The sequence below is a fragment of the Carassius gibelio genome, chromosome A10, assembly GCF_023724105.1.
Source record: "Carassius gibelio isolate Cgi1373 ecotype wild population from Czech Republic chromosome A10, carGib1.2-hapl.c, whole genome shotgun sequence".
NCBI lineage: Eukaryota > Metazoa > Chordata > Actinopteri > Cypriniformes > Cyprinidae > Carassius > Carassius gibelio.
The window spans coordinates 3350921-3367760 of NC_068380.1; the positions used below are offsets into that span (position 1 = coordinate 3350921).

The 16840-nt window shown below is 35.9% G+C and overlaps 2 protein-coding genes across 3 annotated transcripts; one reads left to right on the plus strand and one right to left on the minus strand.

Annotated features, from left to right (window-relative positions):
- The first annotated feature begins 300 nt into the window (after positions 1-300).
- Positions 301-6086, plus strand: tor4aa (torsin family 4, member Aa). The gene is made up of 2 exons (XM_052607591.1): positions 301-468; positions 3289-6086. Exons 1-2 carry the CDS (start codon positions 322-324, stop codon positions 4513-4515), a joined length of 1374 nt encoding a protein of 457 aa, XP_052463551.1. The 5' UTR covers positions 301-321; the 3' UTR covers positions 4516-6086.
- zgc:56235 (Voltage-dependent anion-selective channel protein 2-like) lies at positions 5053-13108 on the minus strand. 2 transcript variants are annotated; one of them, XM_052607593.1, is made up of 9 exons: positions 12971-13108; positions 12010-12093; positions 11881-11930; positions 9697-9849; positions 9570-9622; positions 9268-9489; positions 7615-7765; positions 7199-7256; positions 5053-5833 (listed from the first exon to the last, which is right to left on the minus strand). In XM_052607593.1, exons 2-9 carry the CDS (start codon positions 12074-12076, stop codon positions 5742-5744), a joined length of 846 nt encoding a protein of 281 aa, XP_052463553.1. In that variant the 5' UTR covers positions 12077-12093; positions 12971-13108; the 3' UTR covers positions 5053-5741. The 2 variants fall into 2 exon arrangements, with proteins under 2 accessions (XP_052463553.1, XP_052463552.1); XM_052607592.1 differs by having other exon boundaries at positions 12010-12081; positions 12971-13107.
- Between the last annotated feature and the right edge of the window lie 3732 nt (positions 13109-16840).

Below are 16840 nucleotides of genomic sequence, written 5' to 3' on the forward strand. Positions count from 1 at the left end.
ACTGGGCCGGTTTAAGCATTACAAATCCTCACCAAATCCCCCAGAGTGATTCATATAAAAGACTTAAAATACTTTTACACAAGCAAACACAGATTACACATTCTTCTAGTTCTCTTGATTAATAGAGTTCCCTTATAGAGTAAAAACAAAGCCTTGCGTGATCACCATTCTCCACAACAATTTCAATCAATTTCTCAGTTCGCTGTCCGAATCAAATGGTGCACAATGTAGTGCAAACAGACTATTTTTGTGCACAAAGGTGGCCCAGAAGTTCTGTTTCTTCAATGTATGTGATAGAGGGAGGTGTGGCTTGCAGAGAAGATGATCAGAAGGAGGAGCTCACAAAGCTTGCCTGTTAATGTTCATCTGGCTGTGAGGAAGTCAGTTCCTCTCCTCTTCTCTCCTCATCAGTCAAGCTTCAAGAGGAATCTGATGTTTCAAAACCACACGTCAGAGTGTTTTCCAAAGGTAAGCCAACTCTGTTTTTTATAAAACAAGTTTTGCATTTGTCTTCCTGTACATTTTTCTGTTGCATCTGATAAAGTTTAACCACTTCAGCTGAGGCAACTGTCTAGTCTTACTTAACTTCCCTCATCTGAGCAAAACCACGGTAGAGACTAAGCTGGTGGGAGACTTCAGACTTGCAGTCAGTCAAGCACACTCATGATTTAACGGGACACTTTTTATTGCCCTTGTTCTCCAAAGAGGGGTGTGTGAAAAAGGATTTCCAGGAAGGAAACCGTGTCTGCCTTGGCAGGGGGCTTGTGAAGGAAAGGCAGAATTTTCTGGAATGTTAAACGTACCTTTTGCAAAGAAAATGTGTTTAAATGCACCTGAGAACTTTCAAGCAGCTTTCACAGGAGTTTCAGGGTCTTTTTATGTTGCTGTTTGAAGCAAATATGCTTCATGTTTCTGATTCAATTTCATTGTAGGGGAAAACAGAGAGGCCTCTCAGGGAGCAAGAATTGTTATTTTTGTCATTTGATACTTGATGGTCAGACAAAATGTGCATGGCTTTTGTTGAAAGTGGGTTCTTTAGTTTTCTGTTGAAGTGACACTTGTTTAAATACAGTATTATTTGCATGTGTATGTGTAGTTTTATAAGGCATTCTTTCAGCCTGCAGGCGTGTTGAATACAGTGCTTGGAAACGGTGAATGACGTTGCCACAACTTGCTTCCATGCCGTTTTGTGGCAATTGCAAATTGCACCACACTGCAGCGTGCATCAAAGCAATGGTTGAGTTTATTATGATGCACGCTGTTTACATCATGAGTCATCATTTACTGAAGAGTTAGTCGGGGACATTTAGGACAGAAAACGTACTCATTTTGTGGTGTACAATGCTCATTTAATTTGAGCCAAGTTTGGTTTGCCCCAATGCAATCAGTCAGACTGCATTTGGAACAAAAAACAGTGATACAGAAATATAACTTGAAACTGAAGTTTTTATCGAATTGTGCATTTCTATAATGACCTCTCATTGATTATTTTAATGCACATGCCTCTTTTCTTGCTTTCAGCATTAGCTATTTTTTAACCATGGCAAATGCACTAAAATAAAGGATGCAACATGCATCACAAAGCAGAGGCTGAGTTTATGAAGCATACTGTTTACAACATGAGTCACCATGTACCAAAGGCATTTTCAGGGTCATTCAGGACAGAAAATGCGCTCACTTTGAGGTGGGTATGCTAAACGAAACATGCAAGAAGCAGAAATATCAAAATTTCACTTATTATGTACTGAGTTTGGTCCTGACCCAATGCAACCGGCCGAGCCACTGAAAACAGCAGATTGTATTTTCACTTTGGTGTCTATAATGTCTATAATAACCTCACACTGTTCGTTATCTGAATGCGTATGCTTCCTTTCTTGCTTTTAGCATTAGCTGTTTCATGGAAAATATAAACTATCAAATGTACAAAAATAAAGGTGCAACATGCATCACAAAGGAGAAGTTGAGTGTATGATGCATGCAATTTACAACAAGTCATTCAGGGTCATTCAGGACAGAAAACGGGCTCACTTTATGGTGAGAATGCTAAACAAAACAAAAATCAGAGAGATCCAATTCCAACCAGATTTCATTTGTACTTTGGTGCTTCTAATCATGCATATCTATAATGACCTCATGCTGTTTATTCTCTAAATGCATATGCCTTTATTCTTGCTTTCTGCAATAATAGTTTTTCTGTCAAATTCAAACTATCTAATGCACCAAAATAAAGGTGTGACATGCATCACAAAGGAGAAGCAGATTTAATGATGCATGCTGTTTACAACATCAGTCATGTTGTAAGGCTTTTTCAGGCTCATTCATGACAGAAAATGAGCTCACATTGTTGTGCCAAGTTTGGTCCTGCCCCCTAGGTTGCTGAAAAAACTAATTGCATTTGCACTGCTAATCATGCATGTCTATAATGACCTCTTGCTGTTTGTTTTCTGAATGCATATGCCTCCATTCTTGCTTTCAGAATATGCAAACTGTTAAATGCACCAAAAGAAAAGCTGAATTTATGATGCATGCTGTTTGCAACACATGTCATCTTGCACCAAAGGCTTCTTAAAGGCCAATGAGGATAGAAAATTCACTAATTTTGAGTTGAGCATGCTAAATGAAACATACAAGAACACTTAAGGGTTCTAAAAGCATTTATGCAGTGATACCATAGAACAGGACTGGTCCTTGTGAGCCACTGTTCTGCAGAGAATAAACACACCTGAACCAGACTGAGTAGCTAAACTCTGCAGGACTTGGCCTTCTGAACCATTTTTGGGTTTCCCAAAGAACCCTTCAGTAAACATTCCATTTATTTCTTAGTTTGAAGAACATTTGGATCATCTAAAGAACCTTTTCCACTATAAATAACTTTTTGTTCAATGGAAAGTTTTTCATGGAACCATCAATGTCAATCAAGAACCTTAATTTTTAAGAGTGTAGACTTTCTCTACTAGAAAAACCTCTTGTCCACTGGAAAGATTCCAAGGAATTTTAAAGAAACTTAAGCAGCAGAAACATTCCATTTGTTCTCATTTATTTTGTGCAATTTTCTGAGCAATAAATGTCAAACAAAAAGTTGTCAAAACAAGATTCAAGCACTCAAGTTTCAAGTTTCACACATTTGTTATTGCTACCATTCCCCTGCTGGGAAACATGTCGGCTAAAAGATGCTGGCTGGATTTTGAAATACAGTCATTATTTATTTGTTTGCAGCATGGTGGTTACTCAAACTCTTATAGTCTTTCTCATATTGTTTGATTTTTAATTCATCATTGCTTTCCACAGATGGGAGAACAAGACCCCAGTGACCGGCTGAGAGGAGACCAGCTGAAAGAGACGAAGGAAAATGGCACTGGAAGTTTCTCCCAGTTCTCCTCAAGTGTGCGAGCCATGGTGCGCATTCGCCAGAAGTACCAGGCCATGAAGAAACGCCGTCTTGAGATCGCAGCAGTGTCGTCCCAGAGCTTTATGTCGCCACGGTCCAGCCCAAAGGTTTTCACCTTTGACAATCTTCCAGACACCATAAACTCAAACACCACTTCCCCACGCAAGCGGAAGAAAAAGAGGAAGGCACGGGTTTTGTATCCAAGCAGCAGCTTGAGAGCTGTACCCACAAAAGAGAGAAGCCGTGCAAAGAAATGCCTCTACTTGCTGTTCATCATCGTATTTCTACAAATTTACAATGCCATTGAGAACTTGGATGACCATGTGCTTAAATATGATCTAGATGGACTGGAGAAAACCCTTAAAAGGGAAGTCTTTGGCCAACAAGAAGTTGCAGACAGTCTTCTGGGTCATTTGCATGATTATTTGTCAACTTATGTCCACAATAAGCCTTTAGTGTTGTCGCTTCACGGACCTACTGGAGTTGGGAAGAGCCACGTTGGCCGATTACTAGCTCAGCATTTCCGCTCAGTTGTTGGCGAGGACTTGGTGATGCAGTACTTCATTCTACACCATTGCCCAACAGACGACGATATCCCACAATGCACCAAATCTCTGGACTCTCACGTCACAGAAATGGTGACTCAGGCTGAGGAACAGGAAAAGATACCGGTCTTTATCTTCGATGAGGTGGAGCACATGCCCAGGCAGTTGCTGGACACACTGCAAGACCTGATTCATCCCAAAAACAACAACGAGTACTTAAACGCCATCTACATTCTCATCAGCAACCTGGGACATGAAGACATCACCAAATTCGTTCTGCAAAACTCCAGCGTTGCCGTCTCAGGCCGTCTGAGCTTGAGTCAGGAACTGAACCCTTGGCTGCGAGGCTATCTTGAAAGATACCACATGCTATTTTTGGAGGCAGACATCCTGCCATTTATGCTTTTGGAGAAGAGCCACGTATTAGATTGTTTTATTGACGAGATGTCCAGGGAAGGATTCTACCCTGATCGCTCCCACGTTGAAAAGCTTGCTGAAGAACTATCATACTATATAGTTGGTGAACGGGAATTTTCTCAAACCGGATGCAGGCAGGTTGTGGCAAAAGTGAACCTTCTTTGAAACAAAATCTGCCGTGCAGATGTTCAATGTGAGGAAAACCATTTTGTCAAATTTCATTGTGCATTCAGTGAAAAAAGTGTTGTACTGTTACAGTACCGTAAAGTTTGGGGTTGGTAAAATTCAAATTCTCTTCTGCTCATCAAGGCTGCATTCATTTGATTAAAATTACAGTAAAAAACTAATTGTTTTCTATGTGAATATATATGTTAAAATGTAATTTATTTCCTTAAGAAAATCCTTCAGAAATCATTGTAATATGGCAATTTGTTGCTCAAGAAACATTTTTAATTTAGAAACCATGATAAATTTTGTTCAGGATTATTTGATGAATAGAACATTTAAAAATACCATTCATTTAAATATTAAATCTTTGTCACTTTATAAGTTTATCTACTGTCACTTTTAATCAATTTAATGCATCCTTGTTGAATAAAAGTATTAATTTATTTGAAAATAACAATCATCTTTCTAACCCCAATCTTTTCCTTATTCATGTACTATGAAGCAAGTCCATAAAACAAGCACAACTCAAAATAATTCAATTTTTCTTTGTTTATTAGAATTTCTCAATTTCTACTGGAGAATTGAGGTACAAAGACCAACTTACACAAGATTGTAAAATTTGTTATTATATATAATAACAATATATATAATAGTAATATGGAAAAAACAGTTGGTTTTCATAAAAAATGTAATGCACAAAAAGCTCTTTTGTACACCGAAACACATTTGAAATGGTTAGCTAGCGGCATTTCTTCCCACAATGCAGAGTTGCTCTCTAGCCATCAATGAGTGTGTAATAGATAGTGTTGCAAGCTCTAAAAATATATATGCTGTCTGTTCAGTTTCCTGTGGGGCCTAAAGCCCTAGAAGTGCAACATAGCTCTAATGCAGCATCCTGAGAAATAACCTCAACCATGCAAATTTATGACCGACGCTATAAATCCAACGCAAGTGCTTAGCATGCCCTGACATCACCAGAGAAACACACTCAAATCCACTGCTACTTGTGTAATCTGGTTTGCTGCAGGTGCTCTACGTAAATATTTCCCTTAGATGGCCAGGTTTTACGGCCGGTTGAGATCGAATAACTCAGCTCCCACAAACTTGCAAAAACTGTCAACATGCCGCTAAGTGTTTTTAGTCATCGAGTGCTAGTGTGTGATGTAGGAAGGACAACATGGGGATTGGGTCCCTCTTCTTCTGTGTCTTTTGCACTACGGCAGCTATGCTTCCAGTTCAAACCCCAGTCCTACTTTGTGTCCGCCGGTGTTGAAGTTTTTTCCATCGATCAAGGCTGAGAGAGTGAGTTTCACCCCTTTACAATGGGGGAAAAAAAACATTAAAAGATACACAAAGATGTTAATAAACATCCTTAAAAAATAAATCATTGGTCACAAGATGACTGAAATAGAATACTAGTGTATTACATATTGTGAAATATATACCATGTACTATTTATTAATACATTTTGAATTTTTTTTTGGCGACTTGTATGCAGAGAATGCTGTCACATAATCTCACCGTTGCTTGCATGTTTAAATTAGTGAAATAAAAATTTTTTAAAAATACATTTTTGTTTAAAGAAGTAGTTCACCCAAAAATTAAAAATTTGCTGAGAACATTTACTCAACCTCAGGCCATCCAAGATGTAGATGAGTTTGTTTCTTCATCAGATTTGGAGAAATGTAGCATTGCATCACTTGCTCACCAATGGATGCTCTGCAGTGAATGGGTGCCGTCAGAATAAGAGTCCAAAAAGCTAAATTATTTGCCATAATCCAAAATAACGTTTGCTCTAGTTTTCCTTTCACATCAAAACCCACCCACAAATTTGTTTAGAGGACTCTAAACTCTCGGCACCCATTCACTGCAGAGCATCCATTGATGAGCAAGTGATGCAATGCTACATTTCTCCAAATCTGGTCCCATGAAGAAACAAACTCGTCTACATTTTAGATGGCCTTAGGGTGAGACAAGTTTCTGTTCCTTTAATAATGTCTCAACTTGAAAAAGAAAACAAGAATCAAAAAGGAAGATGTTAAAATCACTCTTGGTTCAATCTTCACACTGCAAATGAAATGCATTGCACCGTGGGATAAAGTGGAGTACAGTTCTCTGGTTGTATATTGAACATTTTGGCGAATATCATCTGGGTATTCGGTGCATACAGAAAACTCATGAATTGTGCAGTTTAAATTCTGCATGCTGTAGAAATGTAGTAGTTTTCCCTAGTAAAAAATGCCAATTTAATTTAGAAAAATATATTTATTTCATACTAAGTATAATACAAACCATTAGCATATTTACTTACACATCACTTACTGAAGTATTTCTTTATTGCACAATGCACATTTTTAATATCACTATTAATAATCTTTAATTGCCAGATTTTTCTATTGTACCACTTTAGCACAATCAGTATATCTTTAATTGGACTTGAGCACTACTTCTGCACAATTAAAGAGCATTAAATACAAATTAGTTGTTCCAATTTAGCAGACTTTAGCTTTAAGCATACCAGTTTAGTACACCAAAAGTACAATTGCAGGGTGTTTTAATTAACCAAATAAATATGTAAATATATCTGTAGTATACTTAGCACAAAATAAATGTATTATAGTATAATTGTTCACTATGGTTGTGCTGTTCATATCATAAACAATAATTGTAAGATATTTACCAGGTCGAAGAGTCTGAGTGTAACCAACTCCAATCAGACTGGCATTGTTCACTTTGGCCTGCCATGAGGAAATGATGAGAAAAATAAAACATGCTCAGGTTTGGTCATTCCAAGCTTTGAATATTTAATATAACTTCCTGTAAGCTTTTCAATGGGCAGATTTAGACCTGAAACAATCCAAGAAAAAAACATGGATGCAGACGCTTCTAGTTACACAAACCTTGATTTCATGTGGTGGCGTGAAATGTGTCAGAACTTGAATCATAACGCAACACACGTCTGCATTTGCATTATCAGCACTGCTGTCATGTACAACAGAACCACAAGCTTGCAATGCATTAGCCAAGAATTTGAATGTGTTTGCATGTTTTTTTTGGTTGAACTGAATCCAGGTTGTGTGAAGATGGTTAACTTACAGACACCGAGGCGTCTTTATCCAGCTTGTACTTTGCAGCAACTCCGAATCGCGTGCTGTTGCTGCCAGTCGTCCAGGCTAAAGTGACGGCCGTCTCCAGCTGATCACTGATCTTCTGATAGACAGATCCTCCAAACTCAGCTCCGTCATTACTGATGACAGATTTATTAAAACATACATTAAATATTGAAGAAAAGGTTAAAGGGGTCATATGACGTTGCTAAAAATAACATTATTTTATGTATTTGGTGTGATTCAATGTGTTTATGCGGGTTAAGGTTATAATGTACATTATTGTTCTCCTCTATGCCCCGCCTTTCTGAAAAACATTGATCTTTACAAAGCTCATCGTTCTGAAAAGCGAGGTGTGCTGTGATTGGCCAGCTGTCTAGTGTGTTGTGATTGGCCGAATTCCTCAAGCATGTGACTGAAATGTTACGCCCCTTACCATACCGTGATGCTGTCTCCAAAACAAAACCAATGAAACCCATTACAAACGAGGCAGTTTCTGCATCCAGTGCGGACATAATTACTGATTATAATGACTTATACTGTCTTTTTACTCGTTGCATTGCATATCACGCTGCGTAAAAGTAAAACCATGTCTGCATTTGTGATCGGAGAAACACAAACCAAAGCGCTTCTCTACACTGCTCAAAGCTGGCGTTTCAATCATCAGTGGAAAATTCTTTAAATATGTAAACGTACTTACAGGCTGTGAGTCAGAAGCACCAGATTCAACATTTGGCGGCATTATGCAAATCTTCCCACATCGTGATGTAGACATGTGGGGGCGTGTTTAAATGAGCCTTTTTAGGAAGGCGTGTTTGAATCTTAACTTTTATAAAACATATCTTTTTCAGACTTTAGTCTTTGGAACTTTACAGCTCTGCTTTATGCACCAAGAGCTTGTAACACTCCAAAGAGGGTGTAACTTTAAGTAAAAAATATTGAATAAATAAGTAATACAGTGCTTAAATATATTTAATAAAACACTCTCTAGGGTTTTTTCTTTCTGGATAACTAACAAGTTTACGGTCACTGAGTGACTTGCCCGAGCTAATGTTACATCATGTGACACATTGACGTCTTTCCGCGGTTGAAACACTGATTGAGTGAGACGTGATTAATTTCTGTAAGCTGTTTCTTATCATCTTTATCTTGTGCTGTAACTGAGTTTCATGTCAAAAGTGACAAAGCATAAAAGTTATTACTGGAGGGGAAAACAGCATCCACTAAAAGATCGATTCTTGCGATTTAAGAATTGATATCGGTTTCAATGAAATTAGAATTTATTAAGATTGATAAATCAATATTTTAATCCCAGCTCTAATATCAGCAGGGTCGTAGCTAGCTAAATCAGAATATTTCATATTTAAAAACATAAAAAAGGTAACACGAGCCTGTGTTTTGAGAAATAAGTCTTGTGAGATATAAACACAAAATTGCATTATATAAACGTATGTATTTTTCGTGCAATTTTAATAAAAAAAATGAAATAAATTGCGACTTTTTATCTCAAAATTCTAACACATTTGTGAATTTCTAAATCACAATTCTTCTAAAAAGGAAAAAAGTCAGAATTGTGAAATAAAAAGTTGCAATTTAATTAAATTTTATATAATATATAATGAGGTTTTTCATTGACTCTTACACGTTGGTGTGAAGCTGGAAGTCTCCTGCCTTGTATCCCAAAGCAAAGTTATTTTGCACCAGTTTGGATTTGGCCATGTCAAACGCTATCTCATAGCCCACTAGCCAGCCTTCGTATCCCAGAACCGCTGCAGAGTGCACAACCGGACCCTCGAAATCAACATCACAGCTCACATTGACAAAGTCACGCTTGTAGCCAGTCTTCAGTTTACCACTTTTCTTGCTAAAGAAAGAAAAACACCGTCAAAGACACCACACCAGATCGTCAAACCAGCCTTAATGCGTCAGATACTAACAACTCACCTTGTGTTAGGTACAAAAGACGTATCCAGAGCCACTTTCAACCCCTGGACGAGCTGAGGAGACGATACAGCAAATTATGAACATGGCAGCAAACCATAGCGATCCTAAGGAGAGAGTTTTTCCAGACCTGGTCTTCTACAGACACTTCTGTACTGAGCATGTTGTCTGTGTTCCACTTCTGGTTCAAACTCAATCCCAGATCTTTCATCTTATACTTGGTCTCCAGACTCCCGCCGGCTTTTCCCGTGTCCGTGTTGGTGGATCCAGACGTGTTGAACTCCTGCAGTTGGATTAGAGTTTATGAACAGGATTAATATATATTTCTAAATATAAACTTGGCATGCATTAGCAACCAACCGCTTTTTTAATCAACTTCAAATCAAAAACACCAGACTGTTACCTACTTTTTGTGATTTAAGGTAATAGTTTGCAATTTCACTAAGTCTGAGTGTTTTTTTTTTTTTAATAGAGAAAATAGTATAGATTAATATAATAATATATTGGACTTTTTTTTACTGACAATTATTTATGATTAATTTGTAATTACGAAATTATCTGTAGTGATATATAAACCAAGGCAATCCATGTTTTTTTTGGATATTTGACCATTTTAAACTTTTATTTTAATTTATATTATTTTAATATTATTTATACAGTATTCTAATATTTATTTATATTTTCAATTAGTTTTTAGTTTTATATATTCAGTTTTAATTTTAAATTTAGTAAATGTATTTTTGCTTTTAACATTTTTTTAGTTTTTGTTTTTATATATTATTTATATATTTAATTAATTATTTATATATTTTCATCTTAAACTTATTTCAGTTATTTGCCAAGGCAACATTTTTAATTTTGATTTAAGTTTAAGTTTTTCAGTATTTCTCTTTTATTTCAGTTACCGAATAACCAATTTTTCTACAGTATTAACGAATAATATATATTTTATAATATTAATTTGAGTTATAGTTAGAAACAACCACACTGCTACGGAAAACCCTGTAATTACCAATTTACTAAATTATAGATTTTTCTCCATTTTTAATAACAAATTTCAGTGTTAATTTTAATTGTTTTTTTTTTTTCATTTTAGTTTTAGCTACAAATAACAACACTGTTTCCCGAAAACCCTGTCATTTCACATTTAAAAACAACTGACAGAAAGTCTACACTTGTGCATTATTAAAAACAACATATTAAATTAAATAAACAATAAAACAGACATTGAACATGTCTCATGACAGTACTGGATGGCAGATGGCGAGTGATGTGACAGAATGAGGTTTATTTTGATTGTGACCCAGAAACACAGAGGGGACAGGACGGGACTCTTGTTTAACTCCAGAGCGATGTCGGTTGTGTAGTCAGAGAGAAATGATTCAAAATTAAATTCACATGACATGAAAATAATTAACCACAAAAAAACTGACATCAAGATAAAGACTCAAACAGTTCTGTCTGTATGGTAAATGATGTGTGAAGGGGACCACAGAGATGTGTGGGCCTTTACAGTGAAACCTGCCACATCACACAAACACCCCTACATTAATCTTACCATCTAAATGTATTTCCCAAAATGGTGCATCAAAGACATACAAATTGCATTAATTTTTGAATTCATAACAAGCATTAAGGTAATGGAATGTGCACTTTAAGTTTTGAGTTTGTTTCTTCATCAGATTTGGAGAAATGTAGCATTGCATCAGTGTCTCAGCAATGGATGATCTGCAGTGAATGGGTGCCGTCAGAATGAAAGTCCAAAACATCACAATAATCCATACAACTCCAGTCCAGCAGTTAATGTCTTGTGAAGCTGCTTGTTTGTAAGAAACAAATCCATTATTAAGATGTTTTAACTTCAAACTATAGCTTCTGGCTAAAATACGAGTCCTCTATAAAATTGCTTTCTCTAATGGTAAAGCTGTCAGCTCTGAATTAGGAGGGAAATCTGCACAGATGAAGCATCGTTTACAAACCAAAACAGCTCTAAACAAAGATGTGGCTTGATTTTAACGCGAGAGACAACAGGAGATGGACTGCGGAAGCTTCATTATGGATTATAGACTCGTATTCTGCCCAGAAGTTAAAAACGTCTTAATGATAGATTTGTTTCTAACAAACAAGCATCTTTTGGTTTCACCAGACATTGTGATGTTTTTATCAGCTGTTTGGACTCTCATTCTGACGGCACCCATTCACTGCAGAGCATCCATTGCTGAGACACTGATGCAGTGCTACATTTCTCCAAATCTGATGAAGAAACAAACTCATCTACATCTTGGATAAAATAATGAAACTATAACTAACTCACCACTCCATTTTGAGATTTAGTCTTGAGGTCCAATTTTACAATCCCAAAACCTACAAACAAAACAAAGACAGGAATTACAGCAGAACGCAATTCATCCTAACATCTTCTCCAAAACAAGAGTTTTCTCACCGTAACCCTTGCTGAAAATGTCCTTGGCTGCTTTTCCCAGGTCTGAGTATGCAGGAGGAACTGCCATTATATCTGATTCATAAACTAAAGGGAAAATATCAGCATTTGTCTTAAGAAAGCTACAAAAATGTCAAAAGAAAGCGGGGATCAAACCGCAGATAAAACAAACCCACAAAATGGCATAATCAGTTATCAAACCCACTGTGTGCATGCAGTTCATAGTAGTTGCTCATTTTTAAAACCTTGTTAAATAAGCTTTCATAATCTGTACATGATTGCACTGCCAATGCCAACACATTTCACTTATAAACATATTAAAAATAATTTATGAGGGCCTGTAAAATAAGTGGACAACCAGCAAATTATAACTTAGTTGCATGCAAAAAAAAAATAATAATAATGCCAGCCTGCCTCCTTCATACAGTGCATCTATTTTTACATGATTATCCATGTCCGGGTTTTTAACTGTACAAATAAACTGATCTGTAGGCAGCATGTAAGAGCATTAAATATGTCTAAGACACCTAGAAATGCTGCCTATGTAGTGTACATATTAAGTAACATTAATACTGTAAAGGGAAACTGCTAAACTGATGTTCAAAACACTTCAGTAGAAATGCATGCTATTATCCAACAGCGAATGTCTTCAGATACGTGCGTTATCTGACACTTGAAGCAACGAAGACGTGTGTTTATGCATGAGGGGGCGTGGTCTCGAGCTGATAATCTAATCATGAATGGAGGAAAAGCCTTTAAGACTTAATCATATGCAGGAAGCCTAAACATGTTGGACAGAAAGACAGGGCATCGACACATTTTATTATATTCAACAGCACCAACCCACACATTTAATAAAAAAATATGATTAAATTAAGACTATGGTGAGTGCTGTGCTATAAACACACTACAGACAACTGAGTCGATATTTAAAGTTGTTAAAAATAGAATGATAAATTCGTACCGAGGATATTGTTGCTGTTGAGACAGAAATAAAATGATGACGAGAAACCAAAGCTGACGCTTTAATGTGTGCTGTGTTTCTGATTGCTCCAGGACAAAGTGAAGGAGACAAACTGCGCATGCGCACTGGCCTCACAGAAACGATTGCTAAATAAAAGTCCCCAGTGGGACATTAAAAAAGTGGTGGGTTTTTTCCACAAATAAAATGATCGATTTATTATAACCATAAATTCCAGCAAATATTCTATAATACAGTAACTATAGTATTTCACAGATATTGTGGTTACCATTGTAAAGTTTTAAAGGGGCTTGTACTCAGGTTTGGTGCAAATATGAGTCCTTTAAAAAAAAGGTTTATTGTTATTTTTAAGTACTTACACATTAAATCTCCAAATGCAGACGAATGAGAGATAACAGAAGCTGTAGATTACAGTTACAATTAATTATATGCCCATATTCATCACTGCTTTATTATTAGCCTATTCAAACACACACACACACACACGGTTACCAGCAGATGTCACCACTTTCACATAATGCTGCTCTGATTATTTAGTCTAGATGACTCTTAAATTCCATTGCATATTTTATTATAAATAAATCAATTGATTATATATTTCACATGCATTGTCCACCTTTGCCTCTTAAAGAGAACCATACAAATAATGCATGCATAATCTTTAACAGGGTTATATCAGTACCATTGAGGTAATTATTTAATATAATAATATTTTTAATTAGTTTTAATTTTTAAGTTTTATTTTTTTATTTTAATTTTAGTAACAGTTTTCGTAATTTTATAGTTTTTTCTTATTTATTATTTTATGTTTTTTAATTATTTATGTTTTTAAAAACGTCTATACGGGTTTAATACATGTTTGTTTGCGTTATTTTAGTGCATCAAGACAAACTAAATTAAAATTAGAAATAAGGAACTAACTGAAATAAAATAAGTTTAATATTAAAATAAGTTACGTCTTTTACTGTCTATGGTCTGAATAATACATGATGACGACACTGTAAAAAAATTTGTGACCAGGGGCGGATCTACCGGGGTGGCGTGGCAAATGCCTAAAAGCTAAAAGAAAGCCTTGCCACCCCTGCTGCCACCCCAGTTGGCAACAACGAATTAAAGGTTATGGCCAATTTGAAACTTAATGAGCGCGAAACTTTCGTGATGCGTGATCCCGCTCCGAACTCCCGAACTGATACAAATGATTTGCGATCCCCAAACTGACCCAAATGATTCGCGAAACCACTACGAACTCCCGAACTGATTCAAATGATTCGTGATCCCGCTCCGAACTCCCGAACTGATTCAAATGATTTGCGATCCCCAAACTGACCCAAATGATTCGCGAAACCGCTACGAACTCCCGAACTGATTCAAATGATTCGCGATCCCCAAACTGACTCAAATGATTCGCGAACCCGCTCCGATCTCCCGAACTGACTCAAATGATTCGCGATCCCGCTCCGATCTCCCAAACTGACTCAAATGATTCGTGATCCCCATAACTGACTCAAATGATTCGCGATCTCGCTAAGAACTCCCGAAATGATACAAATGATTCGCGATCCCGAAACTGATTCAAATGATTCGCGAAACCGCTTTGAACTCCCGAACTGACTCAAATGATTCGCGATCCCGCTCCGAACTCCCGAACTGACTCAAATGATTTTTCGATTTTCAAAAATTGCATCTGTCAAACATAGTTAACCACTTTTAAAAAGCGTGAGGATACGTAACAACTCCGTTTTGTATCAGAACTTTCACACTTTCATTCATAAATTCACCCCGTTTGTTTTTGAAAAGCGACAGGGATTGAATCGCGGAACTGGAACTGTATAAAGCAGAACATCACGGAATTCGGCCATTTTTTTATGAATAAATCAAAAGTAGAGCATTTAATCAAATCTCGATATGGACTAGTGTCTGCAATATTAAAGGTATTCAGTACCGTCGCTCCCTACACGCAGAGTAGGGCACCAACTCTCAATTTAGGGACCGTCTCTAAAGTTACATGCGATATTGGTATACACTTTTCTAACGTCAGTAGCATTTGAAGATAATTACTTATAGTAATAAAAAATACTGTAATTGTTAATGTAGGTGTCAGCTATAATGTACAATTGTATTAAATGTTTAATATTTATTAAAATAATCTGTAAATCATATGTAAATTATGCTACTCTTTCACATGGGCTCAAACACAAATTTGAAGCTCAATAGCATTTGAGGAGAAAGACTTGCAGTCATAAAACAATTGTAATGTGTTCATTTAGGTGTCAGCTACAATGCACACCTTATATATATTTTTAATATATATTAAAATAAAGTATAAATCATTTAGGTAAAAACGAGGCCCGTTTATCACTTTCAGGCACATTTCTGTGAAAGATTTTTTTCCCCCTCAGGTTCCCTTACGAAAACTACCAATTATTGTTCTTGTAGCCATTGTAACTGCAAATTAACCATGATTTTGTTACTTCAAATAATATTTTACAAAGTATTAACATACTGTACTATTTTTTTGTTGTTGTTGTTGCTATAAAAACAGACCTAAGCCATCAATAGCCTTTAAAATTACCTAAAATGCATTAAATAAAAAAATAATGAGGCAATAATGATTGGTTAATAATAACACTGTTAAAATACATAATGTAGGCAAATACAAAATAAACAATTTATGTACATGTTATTACAAATGCCATGTAATTGCTGCTGTTACACTTAGAGGACAATCAAATCCTTGTTTAGGCTACTGACCAAACGTTTAATTCATATTCACTTCATGTTTCATTTTTGGCCACCTTTTTGCTATTAGATGACACAACCTTTATAATTTCTTCTTCAAAAAAAAAAAAAAAAAAAAAAGTGCATATCACAACCCTTACAAAAATAAACCATGGTTTGGTTTTATCATAGTAAAACTGCTTAATTTCCTTTTGCATGATTTCTGAATGCTTGAGACTATAAAATAATTTAGAGTCATAATAAAGTTATAGCCACAGGTAAATGTCGAGAGCTACAATTGTGATTTGTAAATAATACAATTTATTCATTTCATTTTTTATTTGATTAAAGTTCTTTTTTCACCCCTATAGTAGGTGTTTTTTTCCATCATCATATTTGAGGAAGGGGGCACAACAATACAATACAAAAGTATTCTCTACTTCACACACACACACACACACACACACACACACACACACACACATACACACACACTGAAGCACGCGTGGTGTTTTCAGCTCTTCACTATATTGATGCATGATGTATGCTACACATGTGCACGCAAGCGCGCTATGAGAGGATTTCACCATTTCATTTGATAAAACTATCGTCATTTACTCGTATCATATACACAGACTGACAGAAACAGCAATGTCTTTACGACAACCTGTCAAAATAACATTTCAATATAACTTGAAGAAATTAAAAAAGAAATATAGTACTATTGCACAGTAGAGTATGCTATACTTCCTATTAGCTAATAATAATAGTTAATTAAAAAACACAGAAACTCTGATTACAACCCACCAAAATAAAAGTTTGGTCTAACTCAAAGAAATTATGTAAGAAATTGCTTAGTAAAATATACTTAAAAAAAGATATACTAAAAATTATTTTAAAGGAATATCACACAAGTTTTCATAGAAGTTTTAATTTAAGCTTGCCAAAACAATAACACCATATTTTTCAAAAACAATTTCTAAAAGTACATTTGTGTTTGTGCCTATAATGTTAATTTATTAATTATTATTGTCAGCTAATAAAACCTATGCTTCAGGGACCATATTCATATAACATCTAAGGATAAATGTAGCTCTTGACTGGTTGAGTTAGATGATGATTAACACTAAACAG